The sequence below is a fragment of the Garra rufa genome, chromosome 20 (assembly GCF_049309525.1).
Source record: "Garra rufa chromosome 20, GarRuf1.0, whole genome shotgun sequence".
Taxonomy (NCBI): domain Eukaryota; kingdom Metazoa; phylum Chordata; class Actinopteri; order Cypriniformes; family Cyprinidae; genus Garra; species Garra rufa.
Genome location: NC_133380.1, coordinates 14,698,009 through 14,725,925, shown reverse-complemented (window position 1 = coordinate 14,725,925; position 27,917 = coordinate 14,698,009). Strand labels below are relative to the sequence as shown.

The 27,917-nt window shown below is 37.0% G+C and overlaps 1 protein-coding gene across 1 annotated transcript; it reads left to right on the top strand.

Moving 5' to 3' along the window:
• The first annotated feature begins 387 nt into the window (after positions 1-387).
• On the top strand, positions 388-26,564 carry LOC141294099 (leucine-rich repeat-containing protein 38). Its single transcript, XM_073826183.1, has 2 exons — positions 388-2,090; positions 21,286-26,564. Exons 1-2 carry the CDS (start codon positions 1,463-1,465, stop codon positions 21,531-21,533), a joined length of 876 nt encoding a protein of 291 aa, XP_073682284.1. The 5' UTR covers positions 388-1,462; the 3' UTR covers positions 21,534-26,564.
• Positions 26,565-27,917: the final 1,353 nt, after the last annotated feature.

The window sequence follows — 27,917 nt, the reverse complement described above, 5'->3', positions numbered from 1 at the left end:
ATGCCATGTTTCACCTGTACAATTCATGTCATTTCCTGGTTTTCTTTGTGTCGTGACCAAAGTCTGCTTTCCTAATTCCGTTTACCTGTCTGGAGATGCTAAAAGAGTCGTGTGAGAGTCTCACACTGTCTAGCTCCTCCCTGCTGTCCTTTACTGAGCAGCAATGATTGAGTGAACTGCCCGACAATAGCTAAATGAATGAAGACGTGCCCTTTGCTTCCAGAAACTTCCCTAATTAACTGTGGCACTGACTTCTGCTTAGTGAAATGTAATAAAACAGGGTTGGTTCTTTGTGTCTCATTTTTGAAAAACTCTGGGATTGGTTTGAAATGGATTTATGAAGGTCAAGATGAGAGAATACTAGAATCTGACATAGAGAATAGATTTTAATAATGTGGAAGCACAAGAACATCAATGCATGTGAAATCTGTTGCAATTGTGCGACCATTTATCTCTAGGAAATGACATCACGTGATTGAGTGCATGGTCCCCTCATCCTACCATATTAAACGGCAAAGACAACACAGAACAAAAGCAGTGGAGTCCATGAGCCAGCATGCTGATAGACTTCCCCCGTTCCCCACGCCGGTCTCTAATCTGCATGCAGACAACTTCATTGTGGATATTTGGATGTCCTCACCATAGCAACAGAGCTGCAAAACCGCGCTGTACAACCTCTCATCAGACACAGTCGTGCCTAGGCATCGCACAGCACGCGGGAGCCAGACGAAAGGGAGATAAGAAGAGGAAAAAAGAGAGCGGGGAAGAGGACACCGCTGCCTCGCACCTAATTCTCTGTGGGAATTCTCCTCATTAGGACCATGACAGCTCAGTTACAACGGCTCCGAAGTGCCAAGGGTCATGTTCACAGCCGCCGGTCGAGCAATCATTCCTGCGCTCAATGGAGGGATGCAACAATTTCACTCTTTGCTCACCATGACCGAGCCTCTCTATGCTGAATCCTTTTGTGTCCGAACGCCAGGCTTCGATCAAGCGCGGGTTAATTGCGAGAGAGCGGCTGGAAGAGCCCCCCTCCTCTTCCACGCTGCCAATCTGTCCGTGCCTCTGATTTTCCACTCATTCTGCCTCTCTGGTCTCTGTTTACCTCTGTCTGCTGATTTCTCCACCCCTTTCCCTCAGTCTCTCATGCTTTCGCACTCCCTCCCACAGCTCGCTATATCTCCTCCCCTCGTGCCTTCAAAGCCAGTAGTCTGCTCGTCACTCCAGGACTGCTTGCTACATGATCTCTCGGAAAACAGCGTCCACGTCTTGCTCGAGCCACTCCATGTGCAAGCCTTAAGATTTCTTGCCCCGGGCGGCAGGATGCTCCTGCGCTGGCACTGATTCCTCTATTTCTCTTATCGATCTCCCCTTCCCCTCCCCTTTCCTAATCTCCTGCCCTCTGACCCTCATCCCTTTACCCCTGACCCTATTCCCTCTCTTCTCCCGCTCTTTCTTGACCATGTTGCCATGTGTCTACCGGCTCCAGCCTGTCCTTGCCTTGCTCTTCTTCACTTTGTTCAATCTAGGGGAAAACTGTCCAGCAACCTGCCTTTGCCCAGACCCTCACACTGTGGACTGTAGCGGGCGTGGACTTACCCGTCTTCCGGACGAGATCCCCTTGGACGTGCGGAGGCTGCTCTTGGCGGACAACTGGATCCCGCGGATTCCTTCGGATTTCCTCGTGCTCTACAGCGACCTGGTCTACCTGGATCTCCGCAACAACTCACTCTCGCACATCGAGCCGGGCACCCTTAGCACTTCCTCCAGGCTGGTTTTCCTGGACCTCGGCTGCAACAACCTGACTGAGATCCCCAAAGGAACTTTTGGGGAGTCGAGGAGCTTAATTAAGTTGCGCTTGGGCAACAACCCGTATTTGAGCATGGTCAACGAAGATGCTTTCATGGGTCTTACCTCCTTGCGTGAACTAGAACTAGAACGCAATGCCCTGTCCGGGCTACAGGTGGGCGCCCTGAGCCAGCTGCCCTCCCTCAGGGTATTACGTTTAGAGGGCAACCCTTGGGTGTGCAACTGCAACTTTGCCAACCTGTTCACCTGGCTGGTGGAAAACAGTCACAAGCTTCCCAATGGTAAGTCTTTAACTATTGTAGCTCATCTCACTGTTGCATAAACATGAGATTCTTTGCTATTTATATTACTCCAGATTAAACAAGGGACCTCTTCCTCTGATCTAAATTTAGCTCACTCTCCCACCCCCACAATGACTACAAGGGATTTCCAGAGTAATGACAGATAAATGAGGACAGCGCAGAAACATTGCGCGACCCCTCTAAGTATGCAGTGATGCCCTTATCCTCGACAGGGCTCACGTTTTGCATTCCGTATGGGAATGTGGTTTATGATTGTTATTCATGCTATGCATGCCGAACACCTGCTTATTCCCGCCAGGCCAGTGTACTTGTGTGTGATAAATCAGCCGGTTATGGACATGCTATTTATATGGGAACTTTCTTACTGCGATGTTGTTCATTGGGGTCACAGTGATGGAAAGAACCTGTTCATGTTGATCTGTGATTAGTTTGTGGTAGAGTTCACAGAGGTTAAAGGGATAGTGTGCTCCAGAATACAAATTATGTCATTATTTACTCAACTTTACATCTTTCCAAACGTGTTTGACTTACTTTCTTTAATGGAACATAAAATAATGAGAATTTTAAAGAACATCTCAGTATTTTTTGCCAGTCTTGTTTTAGAGCCCACTGACTTTCACATAACGGACAAGAACAGTTAAACATTCTTCAGAATATCTTCACATCTTTCCAAACCTGTATGACTTTCTTTCCTCTATGGAATGTAAAATAATGAGAATTTTAAAATGTGTCAGTAATTTTTACCCATTTAATGGGGTCCAATTTTGTTTTAGAGCCCACTGACTTTCACAAGAACAGTTAAACATTCTTCAAAATATCTTCTTTTATGAATGTGAGTAATGATGACAGCATTTTCATTTTTGGTATTTAATTCTTTGATGATCTAAGTACTGTGTACTGATGAGTACTATGGTAATGCCATGTCTTTTTCACCATAATAATTGTACCATAACAACACCTTGATACATGAATATTCAGTACATAATGTATATCATAGTAATATAATAATATCCTCACTGTACCATAGTATAGTCACAGTACTTCTTTGTAAGGGTAGTTCAGTATAAAAAGCTGCTTGTTCTAGGATAGATGTTCACATAAAATCTCAGACATGGTCATAAAAACATAATTTGTGAGACAGAGAGAAAATGAAAGGGCATCATTCTCAGGGGAACGGTAACAATAGTAAAAAACAGTTTCTACAGAAATTCAGTTCATTGTATGGCGAATAAATATCAGCGTTAGTCTGTAAAATAGATGATGATGGAGATGGGAGCTGGGGAATTTCCACTGGACTCTTTATTTGGCATTCATCGACATAGCAAATATTTAAAAAAAGCATTTTTACTTTCTGTGGATACTTTATATTTTTAAAAGTTGAAGAGTAAAGAATATTAGTGGCACTCTATGTATTTCTTACAAATGAAGTAGCTGAAATAAAATACAGAAATAGATCACAAACAGCTTTCCACTGAAGTTGTGTTGCATTCTGTTCAAATATTTTAATAATGTACCGGCATAAACTCATAAATCAAACAGTGAATAAAATGATCTTATCTCCCTCCATCTATCAACATGCTAGATTATTTCGCAAGAGGACATGGAGATTTACAACTTGAAATTGTATATACAATCCTAGTCATCATTTCCCTGTGGATAAAATGGAAAAAGGATAACTCTGCACAAACATTATATCTAATGGGCAAACACCATGCAGCCCCAGAGCTCCATTATGTGTCATTTAGTGGAGCTGCTAGCGTTGTTTGTTTACATATGAACATGACCTTACTTGAGTGCAAGGAGAAGTTAAGAGCTGCTTGTGGGGAATAACCACACGACGGCTAGTAAAAGACAGCCCTCATGAGTCTCGTGAAAAGTATAGTCTTTAATAAAACTTTCTGATGATTCAACCACAGTGAGCAGAAAATCATTTTGATTACCATATCACTGGGCCGTTTTCATTGCATTCGCATTTGCCATGCTAATGCACATTTTGATTTGGTCATTGAAAAGAAGTTTGTGCACTGAGTAAAATATGAGATCCCTCAGTGGCTCTGACGAATAAATTTATCATGGGCTTTCAAAGTAGTCATTAGAGGGTCATAATGAATTGTACGAGAGTAGGGAGCCAAGCTCACATCAGCATCAGCGTCAGCAGCAGACGGAAAGCCAAAAGCAGAGCCAAGCCTCCGGCGTACCCGCCAACAGGCCCGTGGTAGATGCACTCTGAAATTGAGTTAGGAGCGCATATCTCACCTCATGTTTTCCACTTGTTTCTGCATCACTGGGCTCTTATGACTTGAGGAAGTCAGAGAGCAGCTGGTTATAACTACAAACAGCCTAGAATGACCTTTGGAGCGGACATAAACAGATGACTGGGCTGTGCATGGACAGCAAGTCCTAACAGGCTATTTATCTATCTAGAGATAGACTTTACTTACGTTGATATGATGAATGAGAGTATCAGACTAATTTAATCAGATTGAGTGACTGATGTGTTTTGATCTAATCAACTACTGCTGCAATTATTGATTTGAATACAGCAGTTTCTACCAGTCGAAGATATGTGATAGCAATTCTCCAGAGAGAGAGAGAGGAGCTTCCAGAGAAACTGTATATTCTGCCTCAAGGTTCAGGAAAATAGAGTTTTAAATCACATAGACATTAGCTGCTCTCCTCATATCAGAGGAATGGTTTATTACCCTCTTGAACTCTAAAGTTGAACTGCTCATCTCACCCGAGATGCTTTGTGTTGGTCAGAGACGCAGTTTGTGAATGCACATCTGCAGCATCAGAGCTCACTGTGGATTATCCCCTTAATGAGAAGATGGATTTCCCAGCAGCGGGAACTATCAGTTCTTCTATTTGTAGCTGCATGAGAAAAATGATAAGGGAAAGAAACTGTTGGATTAGAAGCAGAAAATATTACTGTAGATTATCCTCACACCGTTCCTCTAGGCTATGTTACATCCTGCAATTTACGTTCGATCTGATCTCACTAAAATAACTCAAAGTTAAGTTATTCTCTTGCATTTTTCTTAAGTCATCTGGTTTGGATTACGGTCATTTCTAGGTCATTATATGAATTAATCACTATTAGTTACCAAATTCGTTTCAAACCTGTAAGACCTTGGTTCATCATTGGAACACAAATTAAGATATGTTTGATGAAATCCGAGAGCTTTCTGACCCTGCGTAGACAGCAACAAAAACTAACATATTCAAGGCCCAGAAAGGTACTGTAGTAAGGACCAGTGTTGGGCATGTTACTTTAAAAAAGCATAATTAGTTATAGTTATTAGTTACTTCTTACAAATAGTAACTGAGTTACATAATTATAAAAGTAACTAATTACCAGGGAAAGTAACTTTTGTGGGGGTTTTTTATGTTTAAACATGTCAGATAACTTTGATATCCCCGATATTAAATATATTAATTGAATAAAACATTGTACACGAATCTACACTATTTTAATGTTGCTGTGGGACAATGTGAGAGACAGTTTCCAGGGGCTAAATATTACGTTATTGGGGTCACTTCAACCCGTGGACATGAAAAACATCCCACGGCAACACTGTTAAACCCTCTGAGATCGAAGACTGCACATTTTCAGTCTTCGATCTCATTCACATTCAGGTTGTTTTATTCATGTGTCTGTAAAGAGAGGTGACAGTGACCAAGATGGCAGAGAGCGCATCCTGTTAAAGGAACACTCCACTTTTTTTGGAAATAGGCTCATTCTCCAACTCCCCCCGAGTTAATAAGTTGAGTTTTACCGTTTTGAAATCCATTCAGCTGTTCTCCTGTTCTGGCGATATCACTTTTAGCATAGCTTAGCATAGATCATTGAATCCTATTAGACCAATAGCATCGCATTCAAAAATGACCAACGAGTTTTGGTATTTGTCCTATTTAAAACTTGACTCTTCTGTAGTTATATCGTGTACTAATACCGAAAAATGTAAAGCTGCAATTTTCTAGGCCGATAAGATTAGTTACTACACTCCCATTCCGGCGTAATAGTCAAGGAAGTTTGCTGCCGTAATATGGACGCAGCAGATGCAGTAATATCATGCAGTGCCTGAAATTAGTTCCCAGCTAGGTTAGCATTTCCACATGTGCTGTGTGATATTACTGCGCCTGCTTCGGCCATGTTACAGCAACAAACTTCCTTGACTATTACGCCGGAATGAGAGTGTAGTTCCTAATCTTATCGTCCTAGAAAATCGCAGCTTTATATTGTCTGCCGGCCTTAGTACACGATATAACTGCAGAAGAGTCAAGTTATACAACAAATATTGAATCTCGATGCTATTGGTCTAATAGGATTCAATGATCTATGCTAAGCTATGCTAAAAAAGTGGAGTGTTCCTTTAACAGGATGCGCTCTCTGCCATCTTGGTCACTGTCACCTCTCTTTACAGACACATGAATAAAACAACCTGAATCTCAGTGAATATGTGCATCACAGACATGAGAAATATATGCATAGAAAGCTTGAAATGTCTTCTTTTTAAAGGAAGTAAGGTGTGTCGAAAACAAATATTCTCTAAAAAGTAATCCGTATGATACCAACACAAGTTCCAGTTTTTCCCGTCTAAACTCATCTCTGATCGCACACACAAGTGGCTCCCCTTTTCAAATTTTAAACATCCAAGTGAGACGCGCAAACACGTAGTTGAATGCCATTTGTAACGACATTTGTAAACAAATGTGAATATTCATCAAGTTCATCTCGGCTACTTTCCGTTTCAGGAAGAAAACGCGCTGAGAGGAAAAAGTCAGAATGTACCTCTGAAAAGCTCAACGCAAAAATTAAAGTAACTTAGCATTTTTATTGTCAGTAACTGTAACGGCGTTGTAACGGGGGAAACAGTACTGAAAACGTAATGCACTGGTAAGGACATCATTAAAATAATCCATGTAACATCTGCGGTTCAACCCTAATTTTATGAGGCTACAAGAATACGTTTTGTGCACAAAGAAAACAAAAACAAAGACTCTATTTAACAAATACTTCCGCATCAACATAAGACTAATGCTGGCCAATCAAATCTCCTAGAGCTGCTGAATATAGACATTATAATGCTTCAAAGGTCCAAAATGCTTTTGGTAATGGGCTTTGGACTTTGTCTTACCCCAATAAACGTATACATTAAAACATTGCTGAATCTGTGAAGAATTGCCGTTTTATTCTCAGCCTCTCTGCTATCGCACATTCATGTTTCAGATTCAGTTATCTACCGCATGCAAACCAATACGTTCCGATGAAGTGTTAAGTACACACTTAGGTTCAATAGCATGTGTGATTTGTATGCGTGTTCGATTTATAAGTACGTGAGTTCACTATGTTTGACAGATGGAGACTCATTTTGGAGAATGGCGGTGTCTAGATAATCCTCTGTGAGCATCAACAATCAGAATAAATGAGAGCCCATTACAGTCAATCATCTGCCAAGCCTGGTTTATATCACCAAAGACCAAATCGCTTGAGCTAATGGTTGTATTCATCACTATAGCAGTTGTAACATTTGTTACATCACCAAAATTACATATTTTTCAAATATCTGTATGTTATATATTAAAAATATGTAAGTATCATATACTAGATGATAGATGGATAGATTTATAGATTGATGGATGGGTGGCTCTGCTATTGAAGTCGTTTATTTTACGCTTATCGTGGCTGGTGCGTAGCCAGTGCAGACTTGCTCTGTGCTTGTTTGTGCTGGTGCTCTCTTTCACACATTTTGATTTCCCATGTGCCCATGTGATCATACGCCCTGAGCACAGACTAGGCAGCCTGGCAGAGTGGGTTGCACTGGATAATGGCCGATGTAATGATATAATGGATGGATGGGCTCTTTACTGTGTGACCTTTGAACTATGTCTGGTGGATGAAGGCAAAGAGATAGTAAAAGGGTGTCTTTTATCAGATGGATAAAAAAATATATGGTGAAATTAAATATTCTGTGAATCCGATCAAAAGCGAGCAGATGTTATCCACTCTCTTTGATTTTTCTCTTTTTCTTTACGTATCAGAATAAAGTGGCTTTTTAATAAAAATCAATTTGAATAATCAAGCAATACCTCTAATGATCAGTGAAGTGAAATTGTGGGGTAAAAAGTTAGAAAATAAACTTGCAATTCTGACTTTATTTTTCACAATTGCACCTTATTTCTCAGAATTGTTTCAGTCTTGCAATTCTGAGTTTTTTCTCGCAAATTCAAGTTTATTTTAAGCAATCCTGAATTTTTAAGTTTATATCGTACAATTCTGACTTTATACTGTAACTTGCAATTTTAAGTTTATATCATTTATTTCTGACTTTTGAACTCGAACTTCAGACTTTATTTTTTACAATTGCAACTTTTTTCTCAGAATTGTGAGTCACAATTCTTTGTACTGTAATTTGCAATTTTGAGTTTATATCATGTTAGAATTGCGACTATCTTTTACAATTCTGAGAGTTTTTCTTTGTACAATTTCAAGTTTATATCAAGCAATTCTGAGAATTTAAAAAAAAAATATTTTTGCATTTCATTCTGACTGTAACGCGTAATTTTGAGTTTATATCTCAATTCTGAGAAAAGTCAGGAATGTAGGAGTTTGTATCGCACTTCTGACTTTTTAGAAATGCAATTCTTTCTTAATTGAAAGTTTCACAATTTCAAGTTAGTATTAAGCAATTCTGAGAAACAAAAAAAAATAGAATTTCAAGTTTATATTCTGCACTTCTACCTTTATTTTTTCAGAATTGCAACTTTTTCTAAACTCGCAATTCTGAGTTTTTTTTTTTTTTTTTTGTCACGATTTCCACCATCTCAGGAATCTGTGTTTGCTTTTATTGGTTGTGAGAACTTGAATTCCCTGTTTAGTTTCGCCCTGCAAATTCCCTGTGAAAATATTGTTAAACATTAGAATGATTTTAAGAAAATAACTTGACTCTTTGCTCACTAAGTGTCCTCAGGGGAGGATGTGCACAGTGGACTTTCTCAGTCTACCAGCAGCCTCTGCCATGAATCTTTTACGAGGGAAACAAGTGTAAACATGATCCACCGCTGTCATCACTGCTCATGGTTAAGACAGAACAAAGCACATCTATAATTAAAATCACTTGTGACCTCAGACTGCCCTGACCAGCGTAACAGAAGCCTAAAGGGACTTGTTTTAACTGATTTACAACCAGCTCTTTCCACCCAAAACGTGTTAACCGAAACCTTATAAACTGACCTCCGTTTGAGACGAACATGCCAATAAACCTAAATATTTTTTGGCCGCTTTGAAAAAAGCAATGTACAGTTTAGTCAATGTAAACATTTTATTAATATGTTCCCTGGGAACTGAACCCATGACCCAAGGCTTATTGGTTCACACCTAATGTTGTATTAAAAACCTTTTGCATAAAAGACTTATATGACTTCAATTTTCATCAGCTTTCTATCAGGTCTAGTCTATATACTACGGAAACCTGTTTCCACCACTGAATAAAAAAAAAAAAAAAATAAATAAAAATTTGAATTGCGAGATATAATATCACTTTTTCACAAAGTCACAATTTTGAGATATAAACTCAGAAATGACTTTATTTTATTGTGACATAAACTCACAATTCTGAGAAAAATTCTGAATTGTGAGTTTTATTTGAGACTTTATTTCTCAGAATTGCGACTTCTCACAATTGCAAGTTTTTGTATCTTGCAATTCTGACTTTTTTCTCACAATTGCAAGTTTATATCTTTCAATTCTTCGTTTTTCCTGGAATTGTGAGATATAAACTCAGAATTGCGTTATGAAGTCAGAATTGTGAGACAAACATTTATATCTCATTTATATCTCACAGAATTGTGAGATATAAACCTGCAATTGCATGTTATAAAGTTAGAATTGCGAGAAAAATGTTGTTTCACGCAATTATTAGAAAAAAAGTTAATTTCATGATAAACTCACAATTCTGAAATAAAAAAGAATTGTGAGTTTATATCTCAGTTTGACTTTTTCTCAGAATAGTGACTTATCACAATTCTGATTTTTTTTCTCAGAATTGCATGAAATAAACTGACAATTGTGGGAATTAAAGTTAAAATAACGAGATAAAAGACTTTCTTGAATTTCTAACCTTTTTTCAGAATTGTGAGATATAAACTTGCAATTGTGTTATGAAGTAAGAAATGTAAGACAAACTCACAATTCTGAAAAACAGTCATTGTGAGTTATGAAGTCGGAATTGCAAGATATAAACTAGCAAATCTGAAAAATGAAGTCAGTTTATATCTCGAAATTCAGAAAAAAATCACAATTTTAGATATAAACTAGCAGTTCTGAGAAAAAATTTAATTGTGAGTTTATCTCACAGTTCTGACTTCACCTCTCAAAATTGTGACTTTCTCAGAATTGCGATTCACAATTTTTTTCTCACAATTGCGAGTCTCACAATTCTGACCATAATTCACAGTTGCAAGTTCATATCACCAAATTCTGAGAAAAGAGTCACAAGTTCGAGACTATAAATTGTTTGACTTTTTTGCGAGAAAAAATGTTAAGTTTCATGCAATTCCTAGAAAAAAAAGTTACATATAAACTCGCAATTCTGAAAAAAAAAGAATTGTGAGTTTAGTTTGACTTTCTCAGAAGTGACTCATGACTTTTTTTCTCAGAATTGTATAAAATAAACTCAAAATTGTGAGAAATAAAGTTAAAATTATGAGATAAAAACAATTCAGATTTTTTTCTCGCAAATGCGAGTTTGTAACTTACAATTCTGACTTTTTCTCGCACTTCTAACTTTTTTTTGTGAGATATAAAAACGAGAAACGCAAGAAAAAATGTTTATATCACAAAATTCCGAAAGAAAATCACAATTTTGAGATACAAACTTGCAATCTGAATTGTGAGTTTATCTCACAGTTCTGACTTCACTTCTCAAAATTGAGACCATTTCTTAGAATTGTGACTTCTCACAATTTTTTTCTCACAATTGGAGTCTCGCAATTCTGACTATAACTCGCAATTGCGAGTTATAAACTGTTCTGTATAAGCTGTTCTGAGTTTATTTCTCAGAATTGCGAGTTTATTTGTCACAATTCTGACTTTCTCAGAATAGTGAGTTTATATCACACAATTGTGACTTTATTTCTCAGAATTGCAAGAAGTAAACTAGCAGTTGCAAGAAAAAAAAGCCAGAATTCTGATGTGATATGTCGCATCAAACAGGCTTCCGTAATATACTATACTATGCTATCTGTCTATATGTCCTGACTAAACTGCATATGTCCTCATTATGTAATAGAGATCAAATAAATCCTCAGCGCATAGTGTGTTTTCAGATGTATGTGGTATGTTCTTCCCCCACTATGGTTGTAATAAACTGTAGTCTGCTGTGTGGCTGCTGGCTTGTATTTTTTGCATGCTTAAAATAATCCACCGTATGGTCTGCAAATGGCATCCACAGTATGTCTAAGCACACCGCTGAGAGCAATCCCGTGTGTCTGTGGCGTCATCAAATCCCCCGTATGAGGGAAACCCCTCCTGATTAGAATGAGTCACACCCAGCTCTTGCTGACACAGGACCGAAAGCTTCTTTACTATAATATGAGTCTCTCTGGCTTGCTAATTTGCTACCTCCCCTTGACCTTCCTGTGAGCTCCATCTTTTATACTGATTTTGTGTTTAAATGCAAATGCATGCAAAACAGCAGCATTTTCAGAGCTCAATCAAACGGCTCATACTCATAACCTCAAAGAGAGCCCTTGAGTACCTGTGTGATGTATTACAAGGTAGAGAGCAAAGCTAGAGTTAAGCTGAGGTCAGGCAAGGTTGTCAATACGCTGAAATGCACACCGGGTATTCATGCGTCTGCAGTCAATGGCCTGAATGGAGTTAGAGATGGGGACGATGCCAGACTCCAATATCAGGCTCACGTCGACCAGGTAAATCAATCACTGGCAAGAGAGTGTGTTACACAGGAGCATTCATTCCTCTTACCAGACGCTAATTTTGAATGTAATCCATCAAGTGCCGACAACACCTGAGCCGCTTCAGATCGTGAACTCATCACTATTCCTAATACACAGAAAGCTGCGTAGTTCACTAGATAGGGAAAAAGTGACAATGACAATGAATTAGTAAATTCCAGTATGGATATACATACCATAAGCAACTAGTAAATTATTACAGTGTGATCTTCTCTGTGGCTCATAAAGGCCTTCTGTACTGACAATTGAAAGTGGTGCATTATCAAATTTGAAGCAACACCGCACAGGTGTATAACAGGGTCATATTAAATGTTAAAACTGACAGAATCAGGCTTACTCCCTGTAGCAAAAACTTATTTAGGTTGAAAGGTCAGAGAAAATCTGTGTGATTAATCTCAGCTATTCCAAACGCATGTTAGACAGAAGACTATCTTTTGACACTCACAAGAGAGAGAGAGCCTGACACCGTCTAGGCACAGCTTGTCTCAGATCTTCTCATTAAAAGCGAGCGAGTGTGATCGTTTTCCTCTGGGCCTCTTAGCGCTATTCGGGAATCTGACCGGTTTGAGTGTTCACAGCTCTGCTTTCACAGCCCAGCGTGTGAAAAGACCTAGTCTATTTTATTCCACGGTTTGCAGTGTTAACGTGTACCTCAAATAAAATGTGAGATGCAGAATTTTGAAACAAATGTCCTTCAGCCTAAATATACAATATGTATATAAATTTGCATGGTTTATAGTTCCTCTAACAAGCCACTGATCTGTGGCAGGATGAACAAAGAAACATTCCATTTTGCAAGTTTCATAATATTATTACAATTTTTTTGTGATTTTATGAAACACATTTATTTGAATAGTATTCTCAATATTTTTTAAATATTTAAAAATATTAAACATTTACCCTCCATCGTATTTATTTATTTTTATATATATATTTGTCTGTGTGTGTGTGTGTGTGTGTGTGTGTGTGTGTGTGTGTGTGTGTGATTTCATTCATGCATTAAATTAATCAAAAGTGACAGTAACTAACTGTAAAAATGTTATTGCGACTTTTTAACTCGCAATTCTGACTTTTCTCAGAATAAAATATAAATAAGATATAAATTTGCAATTGTGAGTTTTAAAGTCAAAATTGTGTGATATAAACTCGTAATTCTGACTTTTTTCTCAGAAATGTAATATAAACTCGCAATTGCGAGTTACAAAGACAGAATTGTGTGATATAAACTCACAGTTGTGACTCATAAAGTAAGAATTGCAAGATATGAAGTCACAATTCTGAAGTCACAATTTTCCTCAGCATTGCGTGATATAAACTTGCAATTCTGACTTTTTTCTCCGAAATGTGATGTAAACTCACAGTTGCAAGTTATAAAATCAGAATCACAAGATATAGTCACAGTTCTGACTTTTTTCCTCAGAATTGTGTGATATAAACTCGCAGTTGCAAATTATAAAGTCAGAATTCCGAGATATAAAGTTACACCTTTTTTCAGAATTGCATGATATATAATCAGAATTGTGAGAAATAAACTCGCATTTGCAAGAGCCAATTTTTTCCCAAAAGTCCCATTTTGAGGAAACTCACAATTGTTTATTTCTCAGAATTGCAAGTTTATATCATGCAGTTCTGACTTTAAAACACACAATTGTGAGTTTATATCTCACAATTCTGCAAAGAAAGTCAGAATTGTGAGATGTAAACTCATAATTGCGAAAAGAAAAGTCAGAATTGTAAGATTAAAAGTCGCAATTACCTTTTTTTTTTTTTTATTCAGTGGCTGAAATGGGTTTCCATAAAAGACATTTATAATGTTACAAAAATGTAATGAAATCATGGTTTCCACAAAAATATTCTTTTCAATATTGATAATGATAAATGTTTCTTGAGCAGCAAATCAGCAGATTAAAATCATGTGACACTTTTTCTGTATTTTCAATCAAATAAATGCAGACTTGGTAAACATAATCTCTTTTAATAACATTAAAGCTAAAACTTTTTCAATGCACATTTTTGCCAGGTTTGTGACAGTCAACAAGCTAAGCAGACATTTATTTTAAGAAAAGTATATTAAACATTTTGCAATTTACCAAAGATGTAATAAAGTACTGTTATTATAAAACATATAAACCTGTATAAACCAGCATGTTGTATTTCTCACTGCAAACGCTTTGCCTTTAAAATGCTCTGACTCATTCTTCCCCTTTAAATGTTATAAAATTCAAACACTCCCCTTTAAGAGCTGTGAATAATATTAGCTGCTCCACTTTTCAGCTTACTTTTTTATGGTAGGGGAACATACTGACACCTCAGTATCAATCAGCACATCCTTAGTAGAGCAGTTCCTTTAAATAAACTTGAAATTTAACTTTGTATTCGGAAAACAAACATTGAAAAATTTACACAGGATCTTCAGGACAGGCTTTTGCCTGGTTTTTGTCCTCCGTCAACACAATATATAAATCTCAAAGTGTGTTTAAAATCTCCTTGAACTGTGTCACATGGAGTGCCCCCGAGGACACATAAATATGATTGAAATTTACGAAAAGTAGCTAGCTGCCATATAGCAGGCTGCCCAGGCCACCCGTTCCAGTACAGTAACCTGTGACGAAAATAAATCATTTACAAACCGTAACCAGGTCACGAAGCGCTGGGGTCAAGAATATTTCCTGCCACACTGAGTATTGATTAATTTCTCTCTGTCTGAACACAGCCTGTGCTCTCCATTTCCTAAGATCGAAAATAGAAGAAAAAATTACATCTTGAGCAGGTATATGTGTCTTAAGCAACATTAATCAACCTGAAGAGACAAGTTGGAGGTCACATGATCAGAGAGAATCGCCTGTTAAAGTGCCAGAGGCCACTGTCTGACTCTGAAGTTAGCAGAACGATGAGTGTGTGATGAAGCTATGTGAATATAAATACAGGCCATGTATCTCCTTCAACCTCCAGTGAGTTATTCTGACACTAAGACACATATGGACTCTCCAAACTCACATTTCAGACTTGCGCTTGAATCTGACGTGAAAATAAATACGCCGATACATAGACTCGCATTTAGAAATGGAAGAGATATTCTTATGTAAATGCTGTGAGGTCCCCGGGGACATTACAAAGTAAAACTATTTAAAGTCGGAGGTGTGTTGAAGAAATTGAGACTTTGAGAAATTGAGTCCGGCTTGCATCACATCCTCTTCCTCCTTTTCTGTATTCCTATTAAAGGAATAGTTCACCCAAAAATGTTTCTTCAGCCTTCAGGGTAGTTTTATTTAGCTCAACCATTGCTTAAGAATCACTTTATGTTTTGCTTAAAATTAACCTAAAATAAGTTGGAAATTAACATTTATTAATGTTATTAGCATTTTTGTGTAATTGAACCCTTTCCAACAATGACTGTATGATTTTGAGATCCATCTTTTCACACTGAGAACAACTGAGAGACTGTTTATGCAACTGTTACAGAAGGTTCAAACATTCGCTGATGCTCCAGAAGGAAAAATGATGCAGTACAAGCCCAGGGGTGAAAACTTTTGGAATTTAAAGTTCAGGGTACAATTTTTTTTATATATTTAGGCAAAATAAGAAAAAATGTACACATTTCCATTGTGTTCAAAAGTTTTCACCCCCGGCTCTTAATGCAGTGTGTTTCCTTCTAAAGCATCAGCAAGCATTTGAACCTTCTTTAATAGTTGGATATGAGTCCCTCAGTTGTCCTCAGTGTGAAAAGATGGATCTCAAAATCATACAGTCATTGTTGGAAAGGGTTCAAATACACAAAAATGCTGAAAAAACAGAGAATCTGTGGGACCTTTAATTAATTCGGGGGTCATTTTTATAAATTCAACTATTATTTTTTCTTTTGGACTATATGGTCTTTTATGTGAAATATCTTATTCAGGTCAGTACTATATAAAAATTAACATGCATTTTGTATAATCCCTCTTGTTTTGGTAAATAATTAACATTTAGCAGATTTTGTAAGGTGTGTGTGTAAACTTTTGACTTCAACTGTATATATATTTTGTGTATTACATTTTAATAAGCTAAACATCTACTACGCAGCACTCCAGTGTTTGAGGTTTTCCATTACATTTGGCTCCAGAAACATCCACCCACCTGCTCCAAGCTTGGCTTCCCTCGGTACTTCCACCTGTGAGTTAATCATATCAGCATTTTTTGCCTGATACCTGCAGGAAATGTAAGCAGCTAAATGTGTTTGTCTTGGAAGCTAGTCATTTTACACAAAAATGCACTCCAATTTAGTGGAAATATTAACATTTTAATGTTAATCTGTCAACAGCTCTGCAAAAGTTGTTCATCTCATGACCTGTGACAATGGTGCTCTATTGTAAAGGACAGAAGACACATTAGGCATCATGATTGTGAAAGAGACAGGTCAGGAATAGTCATGGCTGCCATGGCTGGTGACTAATGCCACGAGAGCAGATTACAGACTAATATCATTCTGTGAATAACATCCTGACAACCTCAAGGTCTGCAGAGTGTATCAGTTTACAACTGTCTGTGATTACCAGCCAACATGCTTCCTTTTTCCGCTGGTAATTTGTGAACATGTCCTCTGGACTAAGTTGCTAGGAACTAACATGAGTTTAGTGTATAATAAAAGCACAAGGCTGGCTGGTGTCAGGACTATTGCTGAGGCCATGACTGTGACAACCTATAATTAGAACGTCTTCATAGGCTTTAATTGTTACATCAAATTCATATAATGAAATTACTCGTCAGTTTAATGCATACTGTAAAACATCTGACTGTGAATGTGACAACATATTACTGGCTACTACTTATCATACTGTAGAATCTGCAAAATATTACTTATCATACAAAAGGCATGTTATTTTTTATTTAGTACTGACCTTAATAAGATATTTTACATACAAGACATTTATATAAAGACCACAAGAGAAAATGATAGTCGAATTTATAAAAATAACCCTGTTCAAAAGTTTACATACACTTGATTCTTAATACTGTGTTGTTACCTGAATGATCCACAGCTCTCCTAAACAGATAAACTGCCCGCTGTTCTTCAGAAAAATCCTTCAGGTCCCACAGATTCTTTGGTTTTTCAGCATTTTTGTGTATTTGAACCCTTTCCAACAATGACTGTATGATTTTGAGATCCATCTTTTCACACTGAGGACAACTGAGGGACTCGTATGCAACTAGTACAGAAGGTTTAAACGCTCTCTGATACTTCATAAGGAAAAACAATGCATTAAGAGCCAGGGGTGTAAACTTTTGAACGGAATGAAGATGTGTACATTTTTCTTATTTTGCCTAAATATCATATTTTTTTATTTAGTACTACCCTTCAGAAGCTACAGAAGATACATGTTCCCCAGAAGGTACATTTAAAATAAGTTGCATTTACTCTGATCCTCAAATTTAAAAAGTTTTCAGCACCCCCTCAAAATGTACTACTCTGAATGAAAATTGTTTCACCACCATTGTTTTTTTGTTTTGTATTTTTCGTTAGTGTGGGATCCCATATATGAGAGAAGCCCTAGCAGTTGATTAATTCAACTTTAAAGTAATGTATAAAGTAGGGGTGTGCAATAACGTCAAAAAATGATATCTCGATATTGTCTGGAATTTTGTCATTAACGATAATTAGACAATATTTTTGCTGAGTGTGTTATTGTGCTGGTACTTTGACAGGTTTAGGGCTTTAGCTGACTCCCAAAGCGTTTGATATCCTCCATATTCTGTGCAGTGATTAGTTTGCAGAAGAATCAGTTCAAATAGATTTTTACCTTTTTGTAAAGCTATTTTTTCCTAACCTAATTAAATATATGCATAATCTTTTGTGTCAAATTCTTACATTTAATCAATCAATCCTAGTAGTCAGAGACTATAGGGCTGTTATTAATCAAATTAAATCAGTATCAACAAAATTAATGTTTGCAATGCAGAGGTGGCACAGAATCTGCTTCTGAAGTGGCTTTAGATGCATTTACACAGACACACAGTTAACAAATGTATAAATAATGTTTAATAAAAAAAATGTTAAGTACTGATATTTGAAATGATTTAGAAAAAAAGGGCAAAAATACTTTAAAGATAAACCTAAAAATTCTGCATGAGTGAGTCATTGAATCATTCATTCAACTGATTTGTTCCAACAGCTGATTAATTCAGCAATGAAACACTGTTTTGTGTTGCTCAGAGATGCAAAACAGTTCTGCTGATATTTGTAGTGAAAAAAATGAAATGCTAATGGTATATGTTCTCGAATGAGTGAATATGACCTTGTGTGCACTGATTTCATAGTAAAATTCTAAACATAGTAATTTACTGTAAAAGGTTAGTCAAACCATGTAAAATGCTTGCAGTGTTTTACAGTACAGAGCAAGTGAAAATGAGAGAAGCTAGATTCACACCTCTGTCGTCTTCTGCCGTTGTGCAGATATCCCACACAAACTGTGAGTTAGCTCTGGATATAGTTACATCTCCCACACAGAGCCTCACGCTCCAGTGCATCAGATGACCTGGCTGTTAAAAGCAATGAGAGCGAACATGTCATCACTCCCATTCTTCTGTGAGACCGCACGTTCTGACTGCGAGAGAGTGAAAAGCCCATTGCTTGTTTTATCATCTTTGGATCTCATGACATGCTCCCGCTGTTTTATTTCTTGCGTCTAAGCAATCAGCCATAGAAGAAAACAAGCCTGCCTTGATATCATCTTCAGAACTCGTTTACTCTTCTTCCTTATTTCTTTTTATTTTCCGCTCATTTAGATGAAGATGCGTTTTTTTCTCTGTTAGATTCCCTCCGTGTAAACTCTAATCACACTCTTATTAACATCTACTCGCATACACAAATATATAATTTACATTTATATAATGCGAGTTGATTATATTTCTCTGTGCAGCTGAAAGCTGTTGTCGGATATTCCTCTCAGTGGATTTCGTGATTATGTGCAGTCGACGTGCCCAAGTCTTATATGCCCTTGATTCAGTCTCATTAACACGCAGCAGTGAATCAGCGGGGCCATACTGAGAGTGTGTATGTGTGTGTGTTTGTGTGTTGTTTTAAATGAGTGAGTGCTGACAATCTGACTCCTGTCCTGGTCAAATAGCGGCATAAATAAACATGAGAGCTATTTTAGGCCCTGCCATTTCGTTTCCATCTGTAATATTTAAAAAGTTCTTGAAACGAGTCCATGGATTCCATTTGTGTCAGATGAATCTGATCTGAGTGGCCATACAATATGTTTGTCCAGTCCTTGGATGTAAACTAATAAAGCCATTAAGGTCATTACGTTATTCTGTCTGTTGTGTATTTAGCTCAATGAAATCAGGTCACGAAGCGCTGAGGTATATATATATATATATATATTAGTGTTGTTGTTGAAATAAGTTTTAAGAATTGGCTCCATTACAGTTCAGTAAGTGTGAATTCAAATATTAAATACCATTTTGTGACTCTTTAATGTGTCATGACAGATCAGTGTATTGCCTTATTCGATAAATCGACACGTGAACTGATCATCTTTTCTTATTTACTTAAAGCACAAAATAAACATGAATGAACATCAGAACGTATTTTATTTACACCGCAGAAAGACATCATACACAAATTATTTAATTTTTCAAGTCCACCAATGTTAATCTACTCTCCTGTCTGGTTTGTGTGTTGGACAAAGTGATGGATTCTGCATTATGATTGGTCAGATTGCCTGTCAATCAAGCTGTTTGCGAAGGGTCAATTGTAATAAAAAAAATAAATAAATAACTGTTTTCTATTTTAGCATATAAAACACACAAAATGCATTATGCTTAATATTTTTGTGAAAACTGTGATGCTTTTTTTCCGGATTGTTTGTAACATTTTAAATACAGTGTATCTACACCTGCAAATTTCAAGGCTTTCAACTAGACTGTTAAGCTTTGTTGTGCTTTTCAAATTAAAAATTAGTATACATTTATTTTAATTTCAGTTTAATTAACTCTTACACTGAAATGTGAATTGCAGTAAAACTTGAATAAAAATTTAAATGGCAATCACAATGCACAACCCAGGAAACAGTGGTGTCCCTTTTATAATTTTATGGTTCAGAAGGACCACCTTTTGAAGCTCAGGGTGCCCTTTTTCCAAACTCACACTCTAATGCTTACTATTTTCCAAAAGCCAATGCAGTGAAAAGTACAGTAAGAAGACACCAAGGGATTTTAGACTTAAATCTGTCTAAACAAAATCACATGTAGTTATGATCTTAAAGGTGCGTTAGAATGTAAAACTGTATTTACCTTGGCATAGTTGAATAATAACAGTTCTGTATACATGGAGTCTCAAACACCATTGTTTCCTCCTTCTTATATAAATCTGGTGTTTGCAAAAGACCACTGAAAAAGAGGGTCTCGGGATCATTAATAGTCACGCCCCCAACATTTGCATAACCGAATTATCAGAAGTTCTGCATGTAGGCTATTGTGAAAAAACAAAGCTAGGACAATAGCGAAAATGGCAGATCACGGAAATAAAAGTTATGTTCCAGGTTGTGCAGGAGATGTTAAGTGCAGGGATGGGTTGGTGTCTATACTCAGAAAGGCACGGAAAACAAATAAGACATTCTAATAAAATGAGGCAAGCCACTAAAGAGACACGGTTTTCTTCTTGCTAGCGCTAGCCTGTTACATTGCAGTACATAAAATTTCACTTACCACATAAACAGAGTAAGGAGAGGTGACTGTGCGGACCATGGCGAATGATTAGCAGATCCTGATCACCGCTGACAGCATCTAAACTTGTCAAATGTGCTAAGTACTGCCGCTGTAGTATAACGTTACACAGAACATTACAAATCTCAAAAGTAAAAGTACAAAGTTATCATGCATTCCATCTCCATGTGTTTCCTTACTGCTCTGAGAGCTAAATGAGCGGCTCTGTGAAACAGCCAATCAGAGCAGAGCTCATCATTATTATTCATGAACCTTCCAAATAAGGTAATAACAGACCATTTCATTCTAGGAATGAATCCTAGGGTTGCAAATGGACTTATGAACCCTTTCTGGAGAATTCTTGCCCTTACCTAAGCCATATACCTTCTATGTAGATATCAGAGAACAATTTAAAATATTGTATCAATGCATTCTATGGCACCTTTAATCCAAATGTCTAACTAAAAACTAGTTGATCTAACTAAAAACTACTGTTTTTGTGCTGCTTATACAGGTATAGAGGGTATGGAGTGCTCTTTGCCCACCGACGGACGCCGTGTGCCTCTCAGCCAGCTCTCCCAGGACAGTTTTCGGGAGTGCCAGATCACCCTCACCCTCACCGATTTCCTCATCATCATTTTCTCGGGCATCTCCGTCTCAGTGGCCGCCATCATGGCCAGCTTCTTCCTGGCGTCCACCGTCCACTGTTTTCAGCGCTGGAGCAAGGGCGCTAAAGGAGACGAGGAGGAGAGTGAAGAATGAGGAGGGAGGTTAGAGCTGAACAACCTTCAATATGATTCAGAGCTGCCAGCTCCTGACAGAGTTCAAACAAACAGCGTGACTGAACAGACACCAGGTAGAACCTGAGCAGAAATAAGCTGATTGATAGTGTCAGCGCTAACAAAGTGACCAGTACGGACACAGTACCCTCGAAATCAAAGGATGTTTGGTCTGAAAGCAAGCCTTAGTATGCAAACTTCCAGGGATTTACAGTACTTGTTAAAGGAGATCTTGTCCTGCAGTAGAGTTTTCAGTGTTGTTGAATACTTGTGTCCGTAGAGTTAATATAAAGTTAGCAACTGTTATACAACTGTGCTACATGTTGATTGTGCCAAATTAGCACAGGTAGACAGCAATGGCTTAGAGAAGCAATGATAATCGTTGAAAAGGAATCACTATATACAGTACAAGGTGAACCAGAAGTCAAATGTTGCAACTTTATACAGCCAAGTTTATGTGATGGAAGCCATTTTCCTTCAAAGAATGGGAAGAGATTTAGAATAGAGCTTAATGTGAATAGTCTTGTCAAATACCGCACTTTAAAATGGTCCTACCTAAGTTACGCTGGCCCTCAAACCACCAGGTACACTGGTTCAACCCAGATCTGCCAAAGAACGCTTTGACTGAGGGACTGAGGTTAATGTGTTTTAAAATATAGATTTATTTTTCTTTAAAGAAAGTCTGTGATCTTAGCAAGATTACATTTATTTAGCGTAATAACGGTACTATTCACATATAACGATATATAATATCCTTAATGTGACTAAAGGCGATATCTATGAGATGGAGATAAGTACATACTACAAATGTCATTGTATATTCATGTCTTAAAAGTATATTTGAAAAGGCGTACAGTAGGACCAAAAAGTATTTGGGCATTTAAGTCAGACTTATATATTGTTATTGAAATATGTAACAACGTACTGAACCAAGCAAAGCACAACATGTCACAAAAAGATGTCTGTTTGGTTTCAATAAAAAAAAAATTGGTAACACTTTACAATAAGGTTCATTAGTTAACATTAGTTAACCACATTAGTTAACATGAACTAATAATGAACTGCACTTATACAGCATTTATTAATCTTTGTTAATGTTAATTTCAACATTTACTAATACATTATTAAAATCTTGTTAACATTAGTTAATGCAGTGTGAACTAACATGAACAAACAATGAACAACTGTATTTCCGTTAACTAACGTTAATGAAGATTAGTAAAAACAGTAACTAATGTATTGCTCATGGTTAGTTCATGTTAGTTAATACATTAACTAATGTTTAACTAATGAACCTTATTGTAAAGTGTTACCAAAAAATTAAATATGCCTTGATATTGTCAACAAATTTAAACTAAATTAAATATATACACAGGAAAAATTGCCTTGAGACCATATGGTAAAAACAATTTGTACTGAGAAAAGATTCTGCATTCTTCAATTGCTAATGATGTTCACGCATTTTTAAGTGTCACTTAAGTGTCCAAATATGTTTTAAGCCCACTGGATATTCACGTGTCTTCAGATTGCTGTCTAGTGTCGACTAATAATAATACAGTGTATAACTAAATGGCATACGTTTCTGTTCATAGTGTCAATTCCATCAATTCCAAGCAGATTATTTTGTTAGTAGACCATGTGGGGGAAACGTTTCGAATGTCAGAAAAAGACATTTGATTGTTTGTTTTTTCAGTCCTTATTTGAAAGGGCTTCATCAGTCTGTAGAATTAGGAAAATGTCTTTTTTATAGTTTCAAGAATCACATTCTTGAAATGTACTATTTCAAGAATATACAGTTCTTTTTCCCAGACAGGTATCACAACTTCATTTTTGCAGTGCATGAATAATTAATTGGATCTGTGAAATGAAGCAGACAGCGTGCTAGCCTTCAAAAATGTTGGGGATGGGAAAAGAAATCATTGTGATTCGAAGACCATCTTATTTTAAAAGAATTCTATTCTGCTCACACAACCTCAGCCATCATATTGTGTTGGATGTAAGAAGCACGAATGCATATTAATGTAATGTAAATGTTCTGGTGTCAGGACACGGTTGACCCATATGCACAATCTTTCAAAGCTAGACTGTAGCATGGTATCATCAGCAGAAATCAAACCTGCAGCTATAATATTGTCATATTGAATGATTTCATGTTTTTTCATATATATATGCTCTAATATTTATAGCTGTTCAACCAATCAGAAAAAAAAAAATCATACATAAATATCTATGTATTTGCAAGTGAAATGAGGTATTATCGTTAAAAATTCAAATGATAAACAAATGTTATAGATGCTTACTATGCCATGACAATAAAGCAATTTAGTCATGTCAATTTGTATGCAGACCTCGGCATGGTTTCCAATTGGAATTTCAAATGGGTTTTCGCATGTTTTGCCTAATGAATAAAATAAGAGAGAGTAATAAGAATGAGAGTAAACTATATGAATAGACAACATGTTTATCCTACATACATTATAAACAGACAAACCTTAAATGTGAAAGAAAATTGTGTTGGTAACAAGATGCTATCCACCTTTTTCCTGAATGCTGAAGTCTCGCCTGACTGGAACGATGCTTTACATTTCCGGTCTCTGGTGCTTCTAGTCAAATAAATGTATTTTCTAAGCCGATAATATACCGATATATATGAAAACGGTTATAAATATAGCTGCAAGCAGCGATTACCGGGGTTCAAGCGCATTAAGGCATTTAAGCACATGAAAAAGACATTATTTAGCAAATCTGTAACCACCTACAGTAAATCAATGATTTAAAAAAAAAAAAAAAAAATGTACCATGGAAAAGTATGTTTTTTAATCTTTACGACTGTTATAGCAGATCTTCTTAAAACTTTGCATGCTTGTTTAGAATCACCTGTAGCATGTGCTCACCAGGTTTGTGAAGTTTTGAGTTTTCCTTTAGGCTTTATAGGATTTTTGGTAAATTTGGACAGGCCCCTTTTCTAAACGACTTTCTAAAGGGTAAATATCAAAACTTTTTTGATAATTATTAACCTTGAGAGTCCAGAGAATTGTACTACAGTGTTTTTTTTTCCCCAGCGTAAAACCTAGGACATGTTCGCAGAAGTGTTTTTTTTTTACATTTTCTCAACCACTTAACAAATGATTTGATTGGCAGCAGTGGTTCTAGAGCCAAAGTTGTCTGTAATGAGGAGTTCTATAATATTATATGATATGAATATCACATGTATGTGCGAAAAAACTTGCAATGTACAATGATTTGCGCCCTTGAAAAATGCGACATGGCCCCCCCTAGTGGCCGATTTCTTTCAAATGTCTCACAGACCTTTGGGGCCATTAGTCAAACAGGCCCACCAAATTTCATTCCAATCAGTCTCCGTTAACCTTGTCTAAAAGGTGGTCAAACGTCATCGGGCAATGGCGGCCATGTTTATACATACACAAATGTCCTTATAGACACTTGTGGAACTTTGAACCAAGACGACAAGCGATTTTCATGTTGATAGTTGCATAAGATTAGTTATTTTTGTGTTTTTTCCCCTATCATAGCGCCACCAAGTGGCCAAGCTCTGCGATTTTTGTCCTGTGACCTCAGATTGAGATCTTACATAAGTGTTTTGAGTTTGACGAAGATATTGCATTCCGTTTAGGAGTTTTGCTAAAAGTGGCCGAGCCACTTTCAAACGTTTTGGTCACTTTGCGATGGTAAGTCGAAAGTTCAACTTTTTTTTTTATAATTATTGATTCCGATCGGACGAGAATCCTAGGACTAGTCGGCAAAGGTTTTTTAAAATATCCAAAATACCTGAAATTTTCACCTGTATCTTGATCAAATCCATTTTGTCCTGGTGTGAGCCAAGGATTCCGGCGACACTTGAGTCTGCGACTGGCGGTTTTGGAGTTATGAGTGATTTCGTACTTTTGATCACTGTAGCGCCCCTGTCAGGCTGATTGGGATGAGCCTTGGTGATGTTTTCAGTGTTGTAATGCTACCATCCCTCCAAGTTTCAAGTCTCTACGACTTACGGTTTGGTCTGCATGATCAGTTTTATTTTGAGATTCAGATTGCTGATCCTTAGCCATTCTAACAATTACAATAAGGTTTCAGTGCTACATGTTTAAACCCCTAAAAAGCAAATGGAGCCATAGTTTTGTCACTTTACAGTGTCAAAATAACTCTCTTATTTGCAGTAACTCATCTGTCATAGTTTAATGAGCGGGAAGGTGACATGATGCATACTTTGCAACTTTACAGGAATTTCGTAAGCTTGTTGCTGTTACTGTCAGCTAACAACAGCAAAACTGTTGCACACATTTCTATATTTAGTTATATTGATAAACTTTCAGTTTAATTCAGTCGATCTGGATTTCTGTGAAGACCAAAACACAAGAGCATTCAAACGGAAGTTAGAATCCATTGTGGCGGCGCTCATCGGTTATTTAGGAAAAGGTGGATATAAGGAGAATCAGTTAAATTAGGCTTCTTATTTAAAATTATATTTTAAATTGTTAAACTGCTAACTCATTTGAAATTCCTGAGGGAACTCATGACCTAGTGCTACAAACAAAACTGATTTTACATGAATCGATTGCAGGATTTTGAAGAATAATAACATTTGCAATGATAAAATGCATCCATAATCCATATTTTTCTTAATTGTCTACAATAGCAAGTAATATATAGCGTGTTCATTGCTGTATCGTCTGTTTCTGAATTCAGTATGTGTCGTTTGAAAAGAGCCCAGAGCTCCCGGCATCAGTCATATCCTGTGTCAGAACTGTCACACTGAGCGATGTAGTAAAGATGTGTGTTGCATCATAACGTGGAGTATATTTGTTCTCCGTCTTAACACCACATATACCTAGAAAACCAACTACTATGTAGTTACAGTACAAAGAACGAGGGAAAAAATAAAATGAGGATTTTTCCTGCATGACCCAGTGGCAACTTCATCCAGTACTTTGTTTTTTACTCCATATGGCAGTGCACTGTTGATGAAATACAATATCAAATTAAAAGGTAAACTATTTTTGACTGATCTTTTATTACTTTTCATTGTTTTTTTTTTGTTTTTTTGTCTTACCAGAGTGTTCATCTCTGTAAAACAGACATGTTTGAGTGTTACTTTTTCACATAAAGCTCAATTAGCCATGAATCATTGTCATTTTAGGGACAATGAATGTGAAATTGGGTTTTAAACATTAGGAGACACTGCACTGACTAATTTCACGCCCCAGTATTAACGCTTGTGACGTCATTCCACGGGTGATAATTAACTGTCAGGTCATGTCTGCAATCTGTCAGGACCACAGATAACTTCTCAGAGGCTTAAGCTCTAGATGCCCTCTGCAATCAATAACAGCTTGTTTGACCAGATGGTTTTGTAGATCTGCAGAATAAAATGATGAAGACAATATATTTAGTTAAGTTAGAATCTCTCTCTTGCTGTCAAATATTCACCCCTCACTTTAAGACAATTGATGGCTGTTGAAATGTTAATATTGATTCCAAGCTTTGTGCAATTCTGGGAAAATCATTCTCTCACCTCTGCGTTGTTCCAAACCTGTATGTAGTTCTTTCTTCTGAGAACAACAAGTAGATATTTTAAAGAATATGGTTACCACTGACTGAAAGACTAAGACAATTCTAAAAATCTCTCTTTTTAGGTGAACTAAATATATACTACAGTTGAGGTCAAAAGTTTACACCCCCTGTAAGAGCCAATTTAATATGTTAATTGTTTGTATTATAACTGCTTCTGTGTGTTGATTTTATGTAATAACCTACAGTATATTTTTCTGTTATGTTTCTTTAACTGCTACGCACTTGTTACGCTGGTTTTAGGTAATGGTGCGGGCAGGAGTCAGGGGAGAAACAGTTTTCTTACCGTGTTGTCGTTTGTTGTTAAAATAAATAAAGCTGACGTGTAAGAACCGATCTTTTTCCTGCCCTCAAAGAGAATAAAGGACTTTGCAGCTACATTAGTAAGAAAACTTATCCTTTTCGTCCGAAACGAGCTACATTTTTGTTTTAACGAGAGGATTAGGAGTATTCACGCATCATCGGACGCAATATTAGTATTATAAAGGACTATTGCGGCTGAGATTCTCCGATGGCATTTGGATTACACTGATAGTATTTTGCTGATCGGACTTTGGTATTTGCCGTTTCTCTTTTTTGGACATTTAGGGTATTATTGGACTTTGGATATTATTGAACTGCGTCATGTTTGCACCTCCGCACGGCATCGCTGGAGGGCGATCTCGTCTGTTTTCGTGAAAAACACAGTGCGCGCTTTGAACGTGAGTGTTGATTACTATGGAAACAGGGGACGCTAACACGGCATCCAAAAGAGTGCCAAAGATGACTGTTAAAGCGCAAG